This window comes from Cebus imitator, unplaced genomic scaffold (genome assembly GCF_001604975.1).
Source record: "Cebus imitator isolate Cc_AM_T3 unplaced genomic scaffold, Cebus_imitator-1.0 Scaffold302, whole genome shotgun sequence".
Lineage (NCBI taxonomy): Eukaryota > Metazoa > Chordata > Mammalia > Primates > Cebidae > Cebus > Cebus imitator.
The window spans coordinates 975,905-994,158 of NW_016107617.1; the positions used below are offsets into that span (position 1 = coordinate 975,905).

General features: G+C 37.4%; 1 protein-coding gene across 3 annotated transcripts in view; it reads right to left on the bottom strand.

Moving 5' to 3' along the window:
* Window positions 1-18,254, bottom strand: part of GRM7 (glutamate metabotropic receptor 7) — an 879,080-nt gene that overhangs the window by 297,956 nt on the left and 562,870 nt on the right. For all 3 annotated transcript variants that reach the window (XR_005196076.1, XM_017502857.2, XM_017502854.2), the window contains exon 6: window positions 4,243-4,443. Coding sequence is in view for 2 of the 3 variants with exons in the window: in XM_017502857.2 (XP_017358346.1) it covers window positions 4,243-4,443 (201 nt within the window). In the remaining variant the exon portion in view is untranslated. The remainder of the gene's footprint in view (window positions 1-4,242; window positions 4,444-18,254) is intronic.

The window sequence follows — 18,254 nt, forward strand, 5'->3', positions numbered from 1 at the left end:
TCAGGGAAAACCAGCAAGAAAATTCACCAAATAAATTTTATTTTATTTTTGTCACTAGTACAAGAATGGTCACAGATATCCATGAACCAGAATAAAAAGTGCACAAACTGACCTCAGCATATAAAATTTGATGCTTGAAAAAAATAAAATTTATATTTGTTTGATTCTGGGAAAATTGGCTATACAAATATTAGGAGATTCTGTAACATGAAGAAAAAAACACAGAATGTAACTTGTAATTGACCTTCTTTCTCTCCATCTAAACTAGGAAACTACTGGTTTCCATATTCAATGTGGTTCCTCTTTATTCAGATACTAGATAACTTCTGAAAGATTGATACACTGTTGTGGGTTTTAAAAGAGTTGTTATTAAAAGGAAAAAGTAAAAAGTTTTTTAAAACAGAAATATACACTGTTCACAATAGCAAAGACTTGGAACCAACCCAAATGCCCATCACTGATGGACTGGATAAAGAAAATGTAGCACATATAAACTATGGAATACTATGCAGCCATAAAAAAGGATGAGTTCATGTCCTTTGCAGGGACATGAAACTAGAAACCATCATTCTCAGCAAACTGACATAAGAACAGAAACCAAACATGGCATGTTCTCACTCATAATTGGGTGTTGAACATTGAGACCATATGGACAAAAGGAAGGAAATATCACACACCGGGGCCTGTTGGGGGCTAGGGGAGGGTTAGCAGGGGATGGAGAGATTAGGAAGGGATAGCATTAGGAGAAATACCTAATGTAGATGATGGGATGATGGATACAGCAAACCAACATGGCACATGTATACCTATGTAACAAATGTGCACATTCTGCCCATGTACCCCAGAACTTAAAGTATAATAAATTAAAAAAAAGAACATCTTTCAAAAAACAAAATAAAACAAGCAAATAAACAAAAAAACATAATATAACTATCTAAACCAGGAAATTAACACTAATAGAATGCTATTAAAACTAATCTGCAAATGTAATTAAAATTCCTCCACCTTTCCATTAGTGTTTTTTCTAGCATATGATTAATCAATATTTCCACAATATGTTTGATAGTAACACCTCCTTGGACTCTGTGAGTTGGAAACAGTTCCTTTATCTATTATTCTCATGATCTGGACTCTTCTGAAAAGCACTTGCCAGTGATTTTATAAAACATCTTTTAATTTGGATTTGTTTGATATTTCCTTAGGCTTAGATTGAAGGTATATTTTTTGGCAGTAAAACCTCGGAAGTGATGCTGTAATTGTGCCAGTGTATCATATCAAAAGGCACACAATGTTCATAAGTCTCACTAGTGATGATGTCCACCTTGATCACCCGTTTCACATGCTATCTCCCAGTTTCCTCCACCACACAGCTACTATTTTCTTTTGCTTATTAATATGTATCTTGGTGGAAGGTACATTAAGACTATGCAAATATCTTGTTTCTCATCATACTGTAAACCAATACTTTTAGCATCCCATGATTTTTCCCTGAAAATAATTGCTACTTATGTCTTTACAAAAGGGTGACTTTATATTTCCATCTTAACTTTATTCTATCATGCTACCTATTCTCTTGCATTTGCTTAATTAGGTCAACTCTTTGTTTATAAATTTTTATCAGTATGGACTCATAGATATTTATTTTATTCTATGAGTTATAATCCACTAGGGTCCCAGAGTTGGCCAATGGAATCTCTTCCAATTTCGTTTCTGTGCCCTTTCAACATGACCCCATTAGTTTCTAAGAACTTTCTTATATTCTGGCATAGCATACCTCAAGCTTATCTTGGGCTTTCCCTGCCCCAGCCCTGGTTCTAACCAGTTTTTAAGGGCTCTTTTATATTTTTTAATTTAACAATGGTATTTATAAATAAGATCTGCATGCTAGATGTGCTCATTTTTTCCAGTGTACCATTGCTCTCAGGCCCTCTCAGAGGACAAAGCCAGGTAGAATTGGCATATATAACACACATAAAAAATTTGCTTCTATTTTCTATATTCCCATTGCATGTATATTAAAGACCATACATATTGTAATCCAACACAACAGGGTTGATTCTATATTTCCCTCATTCTTTATTAGGGATTTCTATCTTGGATAATAAAAAACCTGGCTTTCACTATCCAAAACATAAAATTTTCTCAGTCCTACTATATACCTAAATCAGCTTCAGAAATGTGAAAAAAAAAACACAAATTTACTAGATATTGTCCAATATATGTGTCCAGTTATTTTTGTTTTTAGCCTCTTATAGTCAAATACTATTTTCCAACTTGCATTCATTATTTCTGCCTCATCCTCCTTCACTTATGTAATTTATTTATAATATAATTAAGATTATGTGTTACTGTCTGTGTTGAATGTTGCATTGCTCATATATTCAAGTTTACCTATTTAGTTCTTGGCATGGTGAAACATTAAGATGTTGTAAGAGTCAGCCAGGAGCGTTAGCTCATGCTTGTAATCCCAGCACTTTGGGAGGCCAAGGCAGGTGGATCATGAGGTTAGGAGATCAAAACCATTCTGGCCAACATAGTGAAACCCCATCTCTACTAAAAATATGAAAATTAGCTGGGCAGGCATGCTGATGTGTGCCTGTAGTCCCAGCTACTTGGGAGGCTGAGGCAGGAGAATCACTCTAACCCAGAAGGCAGGGGTTACAGTGAACCAAGATGGCGTAACTGCACTCCAGCCTGGCAATGGAATGAGACTCCATCTCACACACACACAAAAAAAATATCCTGTAAGAGTCAAGACTATTGAAACAGATATTATCAGAGTGTGCTTTCTCCTATGTCTTTTATCTCACTGGCCCATTTTTTCACCTATCTCTACCCACCTCTTTTAGGTAACCTATCAATTTATAGAGGAGTTTTGTACTTTGAGAAATAAGTTTAGAACTTGAAATATGGTTGATGTGTCAAATTACAAACATTACTTCAAGTAACTTGAGTATTGTAATGCTAGTTTATAAATATGTGTGTGTGTATGCATGGATGTGTATCATTCATGGTTCTTGGGTCATAATATTGAGGTGTTTTATGCCTCAGAAACATTTTCTCTTTCTGAACTTCCCCTGCCCTCCTTTTGCCAGCCCAAGGCAGGACTCTAATCTTCCTCCACCTTTTTGTTAATAGGCCATAAGACCCTCATTTGAGAAGAATCCTGCCCCATATCCTGGAGGAAGAAATACTGAACAGGTAGAAGAAGAAGGATCTGGACAGACAGGCCTCACTGGATAACCCCACTTAGCCTCTTGGTATTAGACTATACCCTTTGTGTCCAATCACATTTCTTCATGGTTGTTAATCATGCCTATTCAATGAAATCTTCATAAAAGGCCCAAGAAGAAAAGGTTCAGAGAGCTGAACATGTGGAGGCTGACAAGAAGGTGAGCAAGAAGTCATCTGTATGGAGGGGAGGCCAGTATACCCCAACTCCAGGGGGGCAGAATCTCCTGCTCTCAGGACCCTTCCAGACCATACTCTATAAATCTCTTCATCTGGAGGTTTATTTGTACCCTTTAAAATATCCTTTGTAGTAAATTTAAGTAAGTGTTTTACTGAGTTCTGTGAGTTGCTCTAGCAGAATAATCAAACCTGAGGTGGGGATCGTGAAAACTCCAGTTTATAGCTGGCCTATCAGAAGCACAGACCAAGCAATCTAGGGTTTGCCACTGTCATTGGAAGTGGCAAGGGAAGGAGTCTTGGGAACTAAGTCTCCAGCTTGTGGGGTTTGACAGTATGCCAGTTAGATCGTGTAGGAACTGAATTAGAGGACACTCAACTTATGCCCACTGCAGAATTTACTGCTACCTAGGTGTGTGGGGGACACCCCTCCCCTGACATTTGGTCACAGAAGCCTTCTGTGTGAATTGTTATTGTGATATGAGAGCAGAGAAAAAATGGCTTGAGTTTTTTCATATTCAGAGGTACTTACAGAAATTGCTCCTTTTCTTCACCTTCCATCCCATACCTACTTAAATTCACCAAAGAAGAATTTGGCTTTGTGCAAAAATTAATAATATCTATCAAGACAACGAGATCAAACCATAATCCCCAAATATATCTTAATTATTTCATTCATTTGCTTATTCAGACATTGATTCAATCATTTAAAGTTCTATAATCAAGCAAGTTTTGACACATATTTTAAAGTAAACAATAGTAGAAATTTAACACTTATGAAACAGAATGCCAAACACTTAGGATTCCAAAAAGGTTGGATTTTTGGAGACTCACCATTGAAGTTAACATTGCGGATGTACTTCAGCAACTTCTTGCCTCCAGCTTGCTCCATCTCTGGGCAGACACCCCGGTAGTCAGCACAGAGATCCTTGTTCATGTGATGAAGGGCATGAGCCATAGCATAGACTGCATCAATCACGAACTGGACTTTACCCTCCTGCTCATAGTTAGAATCTTTTCCAATTCTCTCCTGTCCTGCACATTAAAACAAGAAACACACACGCACATACACACACACACACACAAAAATTGGCACTGAGTAGAATGTCTAAAAGTAAATTTTCAATTATGCTTAAAGAAAACACTGTTTTGATAAGTACACTAATTCAAGCCACATTTGCCTACCATATGATAGCCAGTTGGCATCCATATCTAGCTACCATGTTAGGTTTCTCTAATAGTTTGTAGCATTTTACTTTGTGATACCTTACTTGCTATTCAAAATATAATGGTCCCTTAGAGTAAAAGGATCTTTGAGATCAGAAGCTGGGTTGCCGTATTCAAATCTGAAAAGCTTACTTACTCTAGAAAAGCCAAATAGATAATGACAGAAAACAAAGTAAACGCCACACCTGAATTCATTACCTTCTATACACCTATTGTACTGTCTGTGTCACCTGTCTCAATTGTGAAGATGCAGACGCTCAGGCTAGAAACACTGATGTCAGTTTTCTTTCTCTCCTCTTTCACAATCCCTGCTCCTCCATATGGAAGTCTAGCAAATTCTATCAGTTCTACCTGTGAAGTACTAAACAGTTTCAAACACTCCACCAATGGCCTATTTATGCCTCCCACCATTTTCCATCAGGTGCAGTTCTCAATGTCTCCTTTCATCTATTCATTCCTCCATGTTCGCCTTTGCAAACTCTAGAGCTAATCGCCCCATTCCCATACTAAGAATCACTCAAAGGCTCTCCACTTCCTACAGATTAAATCTGGATCCCTTTTACTGGTAACAGTGGGTATTTATCATTTTGCTCCCATCTGCCTAATAATGACAAGAACTGATACTATCTAAGTGCCCACAAGGCATTCATTGAAAGCTGTGGATGCAAAATTTTTATGTCATTATCACTTTGAGGTACTTTTTTTTAAAATCCTTACAATACTGATGGAAAAGCAGAGACTTACAGAGATCAAATCACCTTCCAAAGATCATTTACAGGTAAAACAATGATGATGGCCTAGGATTGTCAGATCCGAAAGCCCATAGTCTTCTCATTTCCTGGGCCCTGCCTACCTTCTCACATTTATTTTCCTTTATTCTGTCATATAGTTGGGACTATTGTTGCTGTTAAACTATCTTTGCTCATGCTGTTTACTTTGCCAGGGAGATCCTTCTCTTTGCTTCCACCATCATACTTAATTCCCAATGATTTGTCATACTGAGGCCCATAATTGCAATTCAACATTCCCATAAAACATTTCAAACCTTGCTTATAGCATTGTCAATAGAATCATATTTTAATGCTTTACCAGGTGTCCAAGACATCTTTGTTGTTTTTACCCTTGTATACCCAGCACTGAACACAGCATTTAGCCTCTAGGTGGTATTAAATAACGCTTGTTGGATTAAATTATGCATTCATTAAGCACATGACTCTAGCGGCTCTCTCTAGACCTCTTGTCCCTCTATGAAGAATAATTATTCACGAATTGCATTTCACTTTCACAGCAATATTTTGCATATTGTTTTCTATGGCACACTTGTGTAGTAAAGAAACAAGGAGTTCTATAACCTCAACCCCTTTTCCTGCAAAATACACAAAGGTTTCTCAGTAGCCACTGTGCTAAAAAGTTTTTGGTTTCTTCACAGAGAGACTTTTCCAGAGCATTTAACATTATAACGTAAAATACAGTTTCCAAGAGGAAAATTCAGAATTTTCCAAATTTACTCAAATTTGTATTTTTCCATTTCAGAGCACACATTAGTATCTCATCTGCCAGAGACTTTCTGCATTTTATATGTATTTCATTGAAATACCAAATTAATTTTGTGCTCACTGTGTGTCACTGGATCTAGGGGTTTTCAGTGTATATAGTGTAGGATTTTTTTTAAATATAAAATTTATTATGAATCTATGCAGCTACTTCTCATTCAAATTCAGGACTACAGAGTTTTTGCTTAACCTTGACACTCTTAAATCTCTACTTCTTTTCTCTCATGAGGAAAAATCTTGGTTCTTAATGATATTGTTATGATTATTCATTTGCTTTATCCCATAACATCCAGATAATATACAGATAACATTCTTAGAAGAACAATCATGTCTAACAAATAGCCTGGAAGTGTAGAACAGCCCTGTGCATATGTATGTATGTGTTTTTCAATTTTTCCCTGAATATTTTGGGGAAGAATTTTAAGAAGTGGGGAAGCTTTGTCCAAGTGTAAATTCATGCGGATTTGTTATGTATATTGACAAATTTGACTCTAAAAGAGTTGCGTCGTTTTACTGTCCTACCAGCAATAGATGAGAATGTTTGCTTCCCTGAAACCTTAGCAACAGAGTATGCTGTCAAACTTTAATTTGTGTCAATCAGGTATGTGAGAAATGCTACCCCAGTGTATTTTTTTTTTCTGACAACCTTCCAGAAGTTTTATTTTTTATTGAACTTTAAGTTCTGGGGTACCTGTGCAGATCCTGCAGGATTGTTTCCTAGGTACATATATGTCATGGTGGTTTGCTGTCTTCATCCCCCTGTCACTACATCAGGCATTTCTACCAGTATTATCCCTCCCCAACCTCCCTGCCCCTCACTGTCCCTCCCCTAAACCCCCACCCCCAAAAGACCTGAGTTGTGATGTTCTTCTTCCCATGTCCATGTGTTCTCATTGTTCAATACCCACCTATGAGTGAGAACATGCAGTGGTTGATTTTCTGTTCTGGTGTCAGTTTGCCGAGAATGATGGTTTCCAGATTCATCCACATCCCTACAAAGGACATGAACTCATCGATTTTTATGGGTGCATAGCATTCTATGGTGTATATGTGCCACATTTTCTTTGTCCAGTCTATCACTGGTGGGCATTTGGGTTGGTTCAAGGTCTTTGCTATTGTAAACAGTGCTGTAATGAACATACATGTGCATGTGCCTTTATAATAGAATGATTTATACTCCTCTGGGTAGATGCCCAGTAATGGGATTGCTGGGTCAAACGGAATTTCTAGTTCTAGATCTTTGAAGAATTGCTACACTGTCTTCCACAATGGTTGAACTAATTTACACTACCACCAATGTGTAAAAGTGTTCCTATTTCTCTACATCCTCACCAGTATCTGTTGTCTCCAGATTTTTTAATGATCACCATTCTAACTGGCCTGAAATGTGGTTTTGATTTGCATTTCTCTAATGACCAGTGTTTAGCTTTTTTCATATGCTTGTTAGCATCACAAATGTCTTCTTTGGAAAAGTGTCTGTTCATATCCTTTGCCCACTTTTGAATGTGTTTGTTTTTTTTCTTGTAAATCTGCTTTAGTTCTTTGCAGATTCTGGATATTAGCCCTTTGTCAGATGGGTTGATTGCAAATATTTTTTCACATTCTGTTGGTTGCCATTTCACTCTATTGATTGCTTCTTTTGCTGTGCAGAAGCTCAAGTTTAATTAGATCCCACTTGTCTATTTTGGTTTTGTTGCCATTGCTTTTGGTGTTTTAGTCATTAAGTCCTTGCCTATGCCTATGTCCTGAATGGTTTTGCCTAGGTTTTCTTCTAGGGTTTTTATACTATTAGGTTTTATGTTTAAATCTTTAATGCATCTTGAGTTAATTTTAGTGTAAGGTGTTAGGAAGTGGTCCAGTTTCAGCTTTCTGCACATGGCTAGCCAGTTTTCCTAACACCATTTATTGAACAGGGAATCCTTTCCCCATTCCTTGTTTTTTTCAGGTTTGTCAAAGATAAGATGGTTGTGGATGTGTGGTGTTGCTTCCAAGGCCTCTGTTCTGTTCCACTGGTCTATATGTCTATTTTGGTACCAGTACCATGCTGTTTTGACTACTGTAGACTTGTAGTATAATTGGAAGTCAGGTAGCATAATGCCTCCACTTTTGTTCTTTTTATCTAGGATTGTCTTGGTTATGCTAGCTCTCTGTTGGTTCCACATGATGTTTAAAGTGGTTTTTATCCTAAAAACCCTCAATAAACTAGGTATCAACGGTACGTATCTCAAAATAATAAAAGCTATTTACAACAAACCCACAGCCAGTATCATACTGAACTGGCAAAAACTGGAAGGATTCCCTTTGAAAACTGGCACTAGACAAGGATGCCTTCTCTTACCACTCCTATTCAGTATAGTACTGGAAGTTCTAACCAGAGCAATCAGGCAAGAAAAAGAAATAAAAGATATTCAATTAGGAAAAGAAGAAGTCAAAATGTCTCTATTTTTGTAGATGAAATGATTGTATATTTAGAAGACCCCATCGTCTCAGCCCCAAATCTCCTTAAGATGATAAGCAATGTCAGCAACGTCTCAGGACACAAAATCAAGGTTCAGAAATCACAAGCATTCCTATGCACCAATAACAGACAAACAGAGAGCCAAATCATGAGCAAACTCCCAGTGTATTTTTATTTGCATTTTTCTTGTTATAAAGAAAATTGGGCTTTTTCATAAGGAAAGATGCACCTTTTTTTTTTTTTTTCCAAACTGTTTATAATCTAGCCAATCCTGAAAAAAAGTTGTTGGCCATTTTATTCTGTATTTAATATTAATTAGATATATTAACTCTTTGAGATTAAGTTGCAAATATTTTCCCAGTATGTCATTATTCTTTTACTTCCTTTAGGTATCTTTTTCCAAATAAAAGTTTATTCATTTTTTTCTAGTAAAATCAATTGATTTAGTTTTCTCTTAATACATCTGGATTCCAAATCATGGTTAGAAAAAATGAGCCCACTTCCAAAGTACAGAAGTTTTCATCCATGTTTTCTCCTAGTATTCACATAATGTTATTATTTTAGGTTAAATATTTGACCAACTTGGAATATATTTTGTTATGCAATTTGAGAAAAGAATCAAATTTTTTTTCTTTTACCATATAGCTATGCAGTTACTATAATATATGACACCTCACCTTCTCTGGTTGATCTGAGGTTCAGTCTTTACTATATGTTAAATTTCCATGTGTGACTGGGTCCCTTTCTGGATTTAAAAAATCCATTTTGTGGTTTACTTTCTCTATCCATGCACCAAACCAGAGTTTCAATTATAAAGGCTTCGTAACATATTTTAATAACTGATACAGCAAGAGCCTCTGTGCCAGAATTATTGATTTTTAAAGATTTTCTTGAACAATTTATTTCCTCAAATGAAATTTATTAACCATCATCTTCAGAAAGAAAGTATAGCAACTTGGTGGTCCATTTATTGGATTTTTGTTGCATTTAAAAATAAACTCGCCTAGAACAGAAATCTTGTGGAGGTTGAATCTTTCTGTGTCTTCATTTGCTCAAACCTAGTTTTGCTTCCCTCAATAGTGTTTATAATTTTTCTCATATAGTATTTGAATGTTTCTTGCAAAGTTAGCCAAGATGTTTTATTTACTTTTGCTATTATAAATATGGTGTTATTTTTCATGAATTGTTTTACTGGTATTTCATTGTATATATAAAAGCTATTCTTTGTTATGTTGTGGCTGTTTTACTGTTTCCAACTATTATAAAAAATTTCAAACATAGAACAAGGTTAAAAGAACTTTAGATTGAATCCACCAACTAAATTCTAACATTACCATTTTACTATACTTATTTAATAAGGCTATTCATTTTTAATATTAATTTTATAACCTGCTACTTTACAAATTTCTCTTATTTTCTACTGAACTTAGGAAGGGCAATCTCGGAGGCATTTTGATTATTATAAAATATATACTATGAAATAGGTTCAGAGTAATAATTGAGGAGAGCCATTTCTAAACCACACTAATAAGGACAGTCATCCTGGAAAGACTATCTTGAAAAATAATTGCATTATTTTAAATGATGAAATATTTTATTATCTGTGAAACACTGCAGGCTTTATCCCTTTCTCAGTCTCCAGGTTTGTTAACATATTAAAGGCTCTGAGAAGATTTTGCATTAAATTTGTCTTTGGAGCTAATAGGACTTGAAAACATAGTCTTATATAAAGAAAATCAGAAGTGACAAATTTATGTTTTATAAAAAGGACTCAAGCTTTATTTTTCCTTTTGTGGCAGTCACAATTCTTTGCCAACCTCAGAGTATTTGGCTACTCATATACCACCCCTACCTCTCTTCTCCCAACTGAAATCTAATTCTGTTCAGATATTGGAGGCCACTAGTGAGAGTGAGGATTTCTGGACTTTTCACTGAGTCGATCCTAATTTGTCTAAGCCAATCCAATCTTCTCTGCAAAGACTGATTTAGGAACATGAGATAGGATGCAATTCTAGCCAATGAGATATAAGGAAATAATTTGCTGGGAAACTTCTGAAAAAGTTTGTTCTTTTTTTTTTTTTTTAAAGGACGGTGTTTCACCATTTTGGTCAGGCTGGTCTTGAACTCTCGACCTCAGGTGATTCACCTGCCTTGGCCTCCAAAGTGCTTGGATTACAGGCGTGAGCCACCGCGCCCAGCCAAGAAAGTTTATTCTTACAAAGAGATTAGTTAATTGTATGAAAACTCCCCCACTCCACACCCTCCCCATATACCCTGCAACTACTCTAGTCATTTTGTCGTCCTGAGGAGACCACAGCATACTGATGACAGCAGGATAAATACATGATAAGGAAGTGAAAACGCAACTGAGCTGTGAGTTAACCAAGCCTGAAATCACTCTCCACACGGTTTTCCAAATAATATATGAAACAATTCAGGCACTTACTAAAACTTGATTGTCAACATTTTCCAGGTTTATTTAACTACTACATTTCTTATTCATATACCTATTTAGAAAATTCTAAGGAACTAGCATTAAATGCACACAGTGAAATACGGTGTTAAGAAGTATTTTCAACAACACAGCTTGAAGTGGACCAAAGAAAATGCAACTTTTTAAAATTAATTCTCCATTAACAGCACATTCGTCTGCTCTGATTTAGTGAGACATTATTATATTCTTTATTTGGAGGAAGTTCATCCTTTTCATCACGTGTTCTAGGAAAGCCTCTGTGGTTTAGATAAAACAAGAACTCTGAAGCATTATCTTTTACCTCTCTAGCATGTAAAGAAGCTTACCTTTTCAAGTCTCTTGATTTTTCTTCTCCATTATTAAAGAGTCTCGTATTTATCTTTAAAAGGCACACTCTTTTAACCTTTTGTTGAATAGATTGTCAATTGCATTACACAAGAATAATCCATAAATTCTTTTTTCACTCTCAGAAATTCTAATGTTCATGCTATGGGGAAGGTCTTCTCTTTGAAAAACCTGCTTAATTTGCCCGTTTCAACATTCTGCTTCCTCAGAATATATGCCTTAGCTAAAATGTATCAGCAACTTTTTAGGACAAAAGATATATAGAAAGTGAAAGGTATAATGGATTTGAAATTGTTAACATCTAAAAAAAAATCCTAGCTGGGCATGATTGCTCACATTGATAATCTCAGCACTTGGGGAGGCTGAGTGGGTAGATCACCTGAGGTCAGGAATTCGAGACCAGCCTGGCCAACATGGTGAAACCCCATATGTACTAAAAATACAAAAATTAGCTGGGTGTGGTAGCACACACCTGTAATCCCAGCTACTTGAGAGGTTGAGACAGGAGAATCACTTGAACCCAGGAGGTGGAGGTTGCAGTGAGTCAAGATCATATCACTGCACTTCAGCCTGGGCTACAGAGTGAGACTCTGTCTCAAAAAAAAAAAAAAAAAAAAATTCGTGTTTCAACAGGAAAACCAAAAGAAAGAGATGGAGTTATGGTTAGGTGAGAAAACAAATAAAAGATGTTTAGTAACGTAGCCTGAAACACACAGACGCTAGAAAGTTTCAGCAGACTTGATGAACTGAGCTAAGGCTTCTCATGTGTTTTTAAATGAGTGAATAATTGAAATTTTTAAATCAAATATCAATTGAAATGATTTGCTTTGGAAAGTGTGATCTGAAGCTGTGTATGCTTGTACTGGCAGTGCTTTTAGACTTTGCATTACTCAAATTTATTTCACTGAATGTAAAGCCTCAAACTTAAACATTTCTTAAGATTGAAGTCCTGAGTCGTAACAGTGTATAATTAACTTAAATATTAATGTTTGGATCTATTATAAATGATAAAGGCATTAATAAATAGTAAATGAGTATATTACAAGAGCTTTGAAAAGAGAGTCAGGCATATTTTATTTGTGACAAAGCTGCTATATCTTGGGTGAATGGCACACAGGGACAATGGGGTGGGTATCCTAGAGTGTTAGAGAATGTTGCTGGGCTCTGAAAGTGCTATAGTAATCCACCAAGCCTTATTGCAAAGCTGTTACAGCTTTGCAATGTTTATAGATAAATTTAAGAATAAATAAATAACTCTGTCTACTGGGGATTGTTCCCCCTCAAGGATATGCATTTCTCTTTATAAAATAAATACTAATGGGAAACTGAGATTCTGTGTTATATTGAAGTTTACTTTGGTGCCATCCTTTATAGCGTCCACGTTTAGAAAATCCCAGAGTAAAATCCTATGGCCTTGCGAGAATTATCAGTAGAAGCAAAGTCAGAAGGTCTGGAATGAACCAAACTGTCTGCAGTATTGCTGTGCCTCTATTTGCAGGTGAAGATAAGTGAGAATTGAATGGGATGAGTGACTCCTGAAAAGAATGTTGGGGCTCGCAGTAGGTCACAGTACCACTGGCAGCATGTGTTAATTGCAAACTTTCTGTGTGCCAGGCCCTGTGGAAGCACTTTTTCTGGTTTGACTTTTAACCCTGACAGCACCCTTCTGGAGTAAGTCCTATTAATATTACTTTCTCCATTTGTCTCTCATTTCTTGTCTCTCTATTACTTCACTGCACATTATAAAAAATGAGCCAAATGGTTTCTTCCCTGTCCACACAGGGAAAAGTGATAAACTTGCACTCCCTCCATCCCCATCTGCCTTTAATCCTTTTCATTTTCAATATCAGTTTAGAGACATAAGTAATCTAAAAGTTCATGCTGGCCATGATGTATATTTATGACAAAATTTCAGAAACATATCAAATAAATGTGGGATGTGGAACATATTTAGATCCCGATACGAAAAAAAGAAATTTTATAGGGGCTTCTGCCAAGATGGCCAAATAGAAACAGCTCTTGAGTGCTGTTCCCAGTGAGAGTGATGCAGAAGTTGAGTGATCTCCACATTTCCAACAAGGTACCAGGTTCATCTTAATCCAACTGGTTAGACAGCCGGTGTAGCCCAAGGAGGGCAAACTGAAGAAGGCAGCATACCTGTTGCCACCCTTAGGAAGTACAAGGGCCAGAGAACTCCCTCTCCTGGCCAAGGGAAGCCATTAGGGACTTTTCTGAACATTCTGGCACTCTGGTTCAGATACTGTGCTTTTCCCAAGGTCTTTACAACCTGCAGACCAGGAGATTCTCACAGGCACCTACAATGCCAGCACACCAGGTTTCCGGCAAGAAACTGGGCAGCCCTTACAGGAACCCGTTTTAGCCAGTGCCTGGAATTCAAGCAAGACAGAACCACTCATTCCCTCTCAAAAAAAGGGGGCTGAAGGGAGGGAGCCAAGTGATCTGGCTCAGGGGGTCCCACACCCACAAACCAGCAAGCTGAGATCCACTGGCTTGAAATTCTTGCAGCCAGCACAGCAGTCTGAGCTTGACCTGGGATTGTCGACTCTGTGAGGGGAGAGGTGTTGGTCATTACTGAGATGGTTCTAACCTTGCCTGTGTAAACAAAATTGCATGAAAGTTTACAAAGCAGCTGGGTGGAGCCCACAGCAGCTCAGCAAGGCCTCTGAAGGCAGACTGCGACTAGACTCCCTTCTTGCTGGACAGGGCATCTCTGAAAAGAGGCAGCAGCCCTTCAGGGACTTATAAATAAAGCCCTACCTCCCCTAGACAGAAGACCTGGGGAAACTGGCGGTTGGTCCACTTCAGCAGACTTAAACATCCCTGCCCAGTAGCTCTGAAGGGAGCAATGGAGCACCCAGCACAGCACTTGAGCTCTGATAAGGGACAAACTGCCTCCTCAAGTGGCTCCCTGATCCCAGTATATCCTAAGAGACACCACACACAGGAGAGCTCTGGCTAGTATGTGGCAGGCAGGTACCCTTCTGGGACAAAACTACCAGAGAAAGGAAAAGGCAGCAATCTTAGCTGTCCTGCAGCCCCCACGGATGATTCCCAGGCAAGCAGGGTCTGACTGGACTTCCAGCAGTCCTGTAGCAGAGGGGCCTGTTAGAAGTAAAACAAAAATACAGAAAGAAATAGCTTCAACATCAACAAAAAGAACATCCACACACACACCACACTTGACAGTCTCCAGCTTCAAAGACCAAAGGTAGATAAATCCATGAAGACGGGAAGAAACCAGTGCAGAAAGGCTGAAATCGCCAAAAACCAGAATGCCTCTTCTCCAAGGGGTCGCAACTCCTCATCAGCAAGGGAACAAAATTAGATGGACAATGAGTTTGCTGAATTAACAGAAGGCTTCAAAAGCTAGGTAGATAATAACAAACTTCTCTGAGCTAAAGGAACATGCTATAATCCAAAGCAAAGAAATTAAGAACCTTGAAAAGAGGTTAAATGGAATGCTAACTATAATAAACAGCTAAGAGAAGAACATAAATGAGTTGATGGAGTTGAAAAAACACAGCAGGAGAACTTTGCAAAGCATACACAAGTTTCAATAGCTGAATCAATCAAGCGGAACAAAGAATATCAAAGACTGAAGATCAACTCAATGAAATAAAATGAGAAGGCAAGATTAGAGAGAAAAGAATGAAAAAAAATAATCAACAAAGCCTCCAAGAAATATGGGATTATGTGAAAAGACCAAATTGACGTTTGATCAGTGTACCTGAATTTGACGGGGAGAATGAAACCAAACTGGAAAACACTCTTCAGGATATTATCCAGGAGAACATTCCCAACTTATCAAGGCAGGCCAAAATTCAGATTCAGGAAATATATAGGACATCACAAAGTTACTCCTCAAGAAGAGCAACCCCAAGGCATATAATTGTCAAGATTCACCAGGGTTGAAATGAAAGAAAAAATGCTAAAGGCAGCCAGAGAGAAAGGTCGGGTTACCCACAAAGGGAAGCCCATCAGACCCACAATGGGTCTCTCAGCAGAAACCCACAAGCCAGAAGAGAGTGGGAACCAATATTCAACATCCTTAAAAAAAAGAATTTTCAACCCAGAATTTCATATCCAGTCAAACTGAGCTTCATAAGTGAAAGAGAAATAAAATCCTTTACAGACAAGCAATTGCTGAGAGATTTCATCACCATCAGGCCTGCCTTATAAGAAAGAGCTCCTGAAGGAAGCACTAAACATGAAAAGGATCAACCAGTATCAACCACTGCAAAAACATACAAAATTGTAAAGACCATCAACACAATGAAGAAACTGCATCAACTAATGGGCATAACCAGCAGCTAGCATCAAAATGGCAGGATCAAATTCACACATGACAATATTAACCTCAAATGTAAATGGGCTAAAAGCCCCAATCAAAAGACAGAGACTGGCAAACTAGATAAAGAGCCAATACCCATGGGTGTGCTGTATTTAAGAGATGTCATGTGCAAAGACACACATAGGCTCAAAATAAAGGATAGGAGGATGATTCACCAAATATATGCAGAGCAAATAAAAGCAGAGGTTGCAATCCTAATCTCTGACCAAACAGATTTTAAACAAAGATCAAGAGAGACAAAGAAGGGCATTACATAATGGTAAAGGGATCAATGCAACAAGAAGGGGTACCTATCCTAAATATATATGCACCCAATACAGGAGCACCCAGATACATAAAGCAAGTTCTTAATGACCAACAAAGAGACTTAGACTCCCACACAATAATAGTGGGAGACTTTAACACTCCACTGTCAATATTAGACAGATCAACCAGACAGAAAATTAACAAGGATATCCAGGACTTGAATGCAGATCTGGAACTGACAGATCTAATAGACATCTACAGAACTCTCCACCCCAAATCCACAGAATATACATTCTTCTCAGCACCACATCACACTTACTCTACAATTGACTACATAATTGGAAGCAAATCACTCCTCAGCAAATGCAAAAGAACAGAAATCATAACAACCAGACTCTCAGACCACAGTGCAATCAAATTAGAACTCAGGATTAAAAGTCTCACTCAAAACCACACAACTACATGGAAGCTGAACAACTTGCTTCTGAATGATGAATGGTTAAACAATGAAATGAACGCAGAAATAAAGATGTTCTTCGAAATCAATAAGAATGAAGACATAACGTATCAGAATCTCTGGGACACATTTAAAGCAGTGTCTAGAGGGAAATTTACATAGCAATAAATGACCACATGAGAAGCGAGGAAAGATCTAAAATCGACACCCTATTGTCACAATTAAAGGAACTAGAGGAGCAAGATCAAACAAATTCAGAAGACAAGAAATAACTAAGAGAAGAATTGAAGGAGACACAAAAAAACCTTCAAAAAAGTCAATAAATCCGAGAGCTGATTTTTTGAAAAGATCAACAAAACAGATCGCTATTCAGACTAATCAAAAGGAAAAGAGGGAAGAATCTAATAGATGCAATAAAAGGGATATCAACACCAATTTAACAGAAATAGAAACTACCATCAAAGACCACTACAAACACTTCTATGTACATATACCAGTAAATTTAGAAGAAATGGATAAATTCCTGGAAACTTACACCTTCCCAAGACTAAACCAGGAAGAAGTTGAATCCATGAATAGACCAATAACAAGATCTGAAGTTGAGGCAGTAGTTAATAGCCTACCAACTAAAAAAAGTCCAGGACCAGGCAGGTTAACCAAATTCTTCCAGAGGTACAAAGAGGAGCTGGTACTATTCCTTATGAAACTATTCCAAACAATACAAAAGAGAGAATCCTGCCTAACTCATTTTATGAGACCAACATCATCCTGATACGAAAACCTGGCAGAGACACAACTTAAAAAGGAAATTTCAGGCCAATATCCATAATGAACATTGACATGAAAATCTTCAATAAAATACTGGCATACTGAATCCAATAGCACATCAAAAAGCTTATCCATCATGAACAAGCTGGCTTCATCCCTGGGATGCAAGACTGGTTTAACATATGCAAATCAATAAATGTAATCCACCACATAAACAGAACCAAAGACAAAAACTATGATTATCTCAATAGATACAGAGAAGGCCTTTGAAAAAATTCAACAGCGCTTTATGCTAAAAACTCTCAATAAACTAGGTATCGATATAACATATCTCAAAATAATAAAAACTATTTATAACAAACCCACAGCTGATATCATACTGAACGGGCAAAAGCTGAAAGCATTTCCTTTGAAAACTGGCAAGGGTGTCCTCTCTCACGACTCCTATTCAACATAGTATTGAAAGTTCTAGCCAGTGCAATCAGGCAAGAAAAACAAAGTGTATTCAATTAGAAGAGAGGAAGTCAAATTCTCCCTATATGCAGATGACATGACCGTATATTTAGAAGGCCCCATTGTCTCAGCCCAAAATCTCCTTAAACTGATAAGCAACTTCAGCAAAGTTTCAGGATACAAAATCAATTCGCAAAAATCACAAGCATTCCTATACACCAAAAACAGACAGCCGTATCATGAGCGAACTCCCATTCACAATTGCTACAAAGAGAATAAAATACCCAGGAATATAACTAACAAGGGATGTGAAGGACCTCTTCAAGGAAAACTACAAACCACTGCTCAAGGAAATAAGAGAGGACACAAACAGATGGAAAAACATTCCATGCTCATGGTTAGGAAAAATCAATATTGTGAAAATGGCCATACTGCCCAAAGTAATTTATAGATTCAATGCTATCCCTATCAAGCTACCTTCTTCACAGGACTGG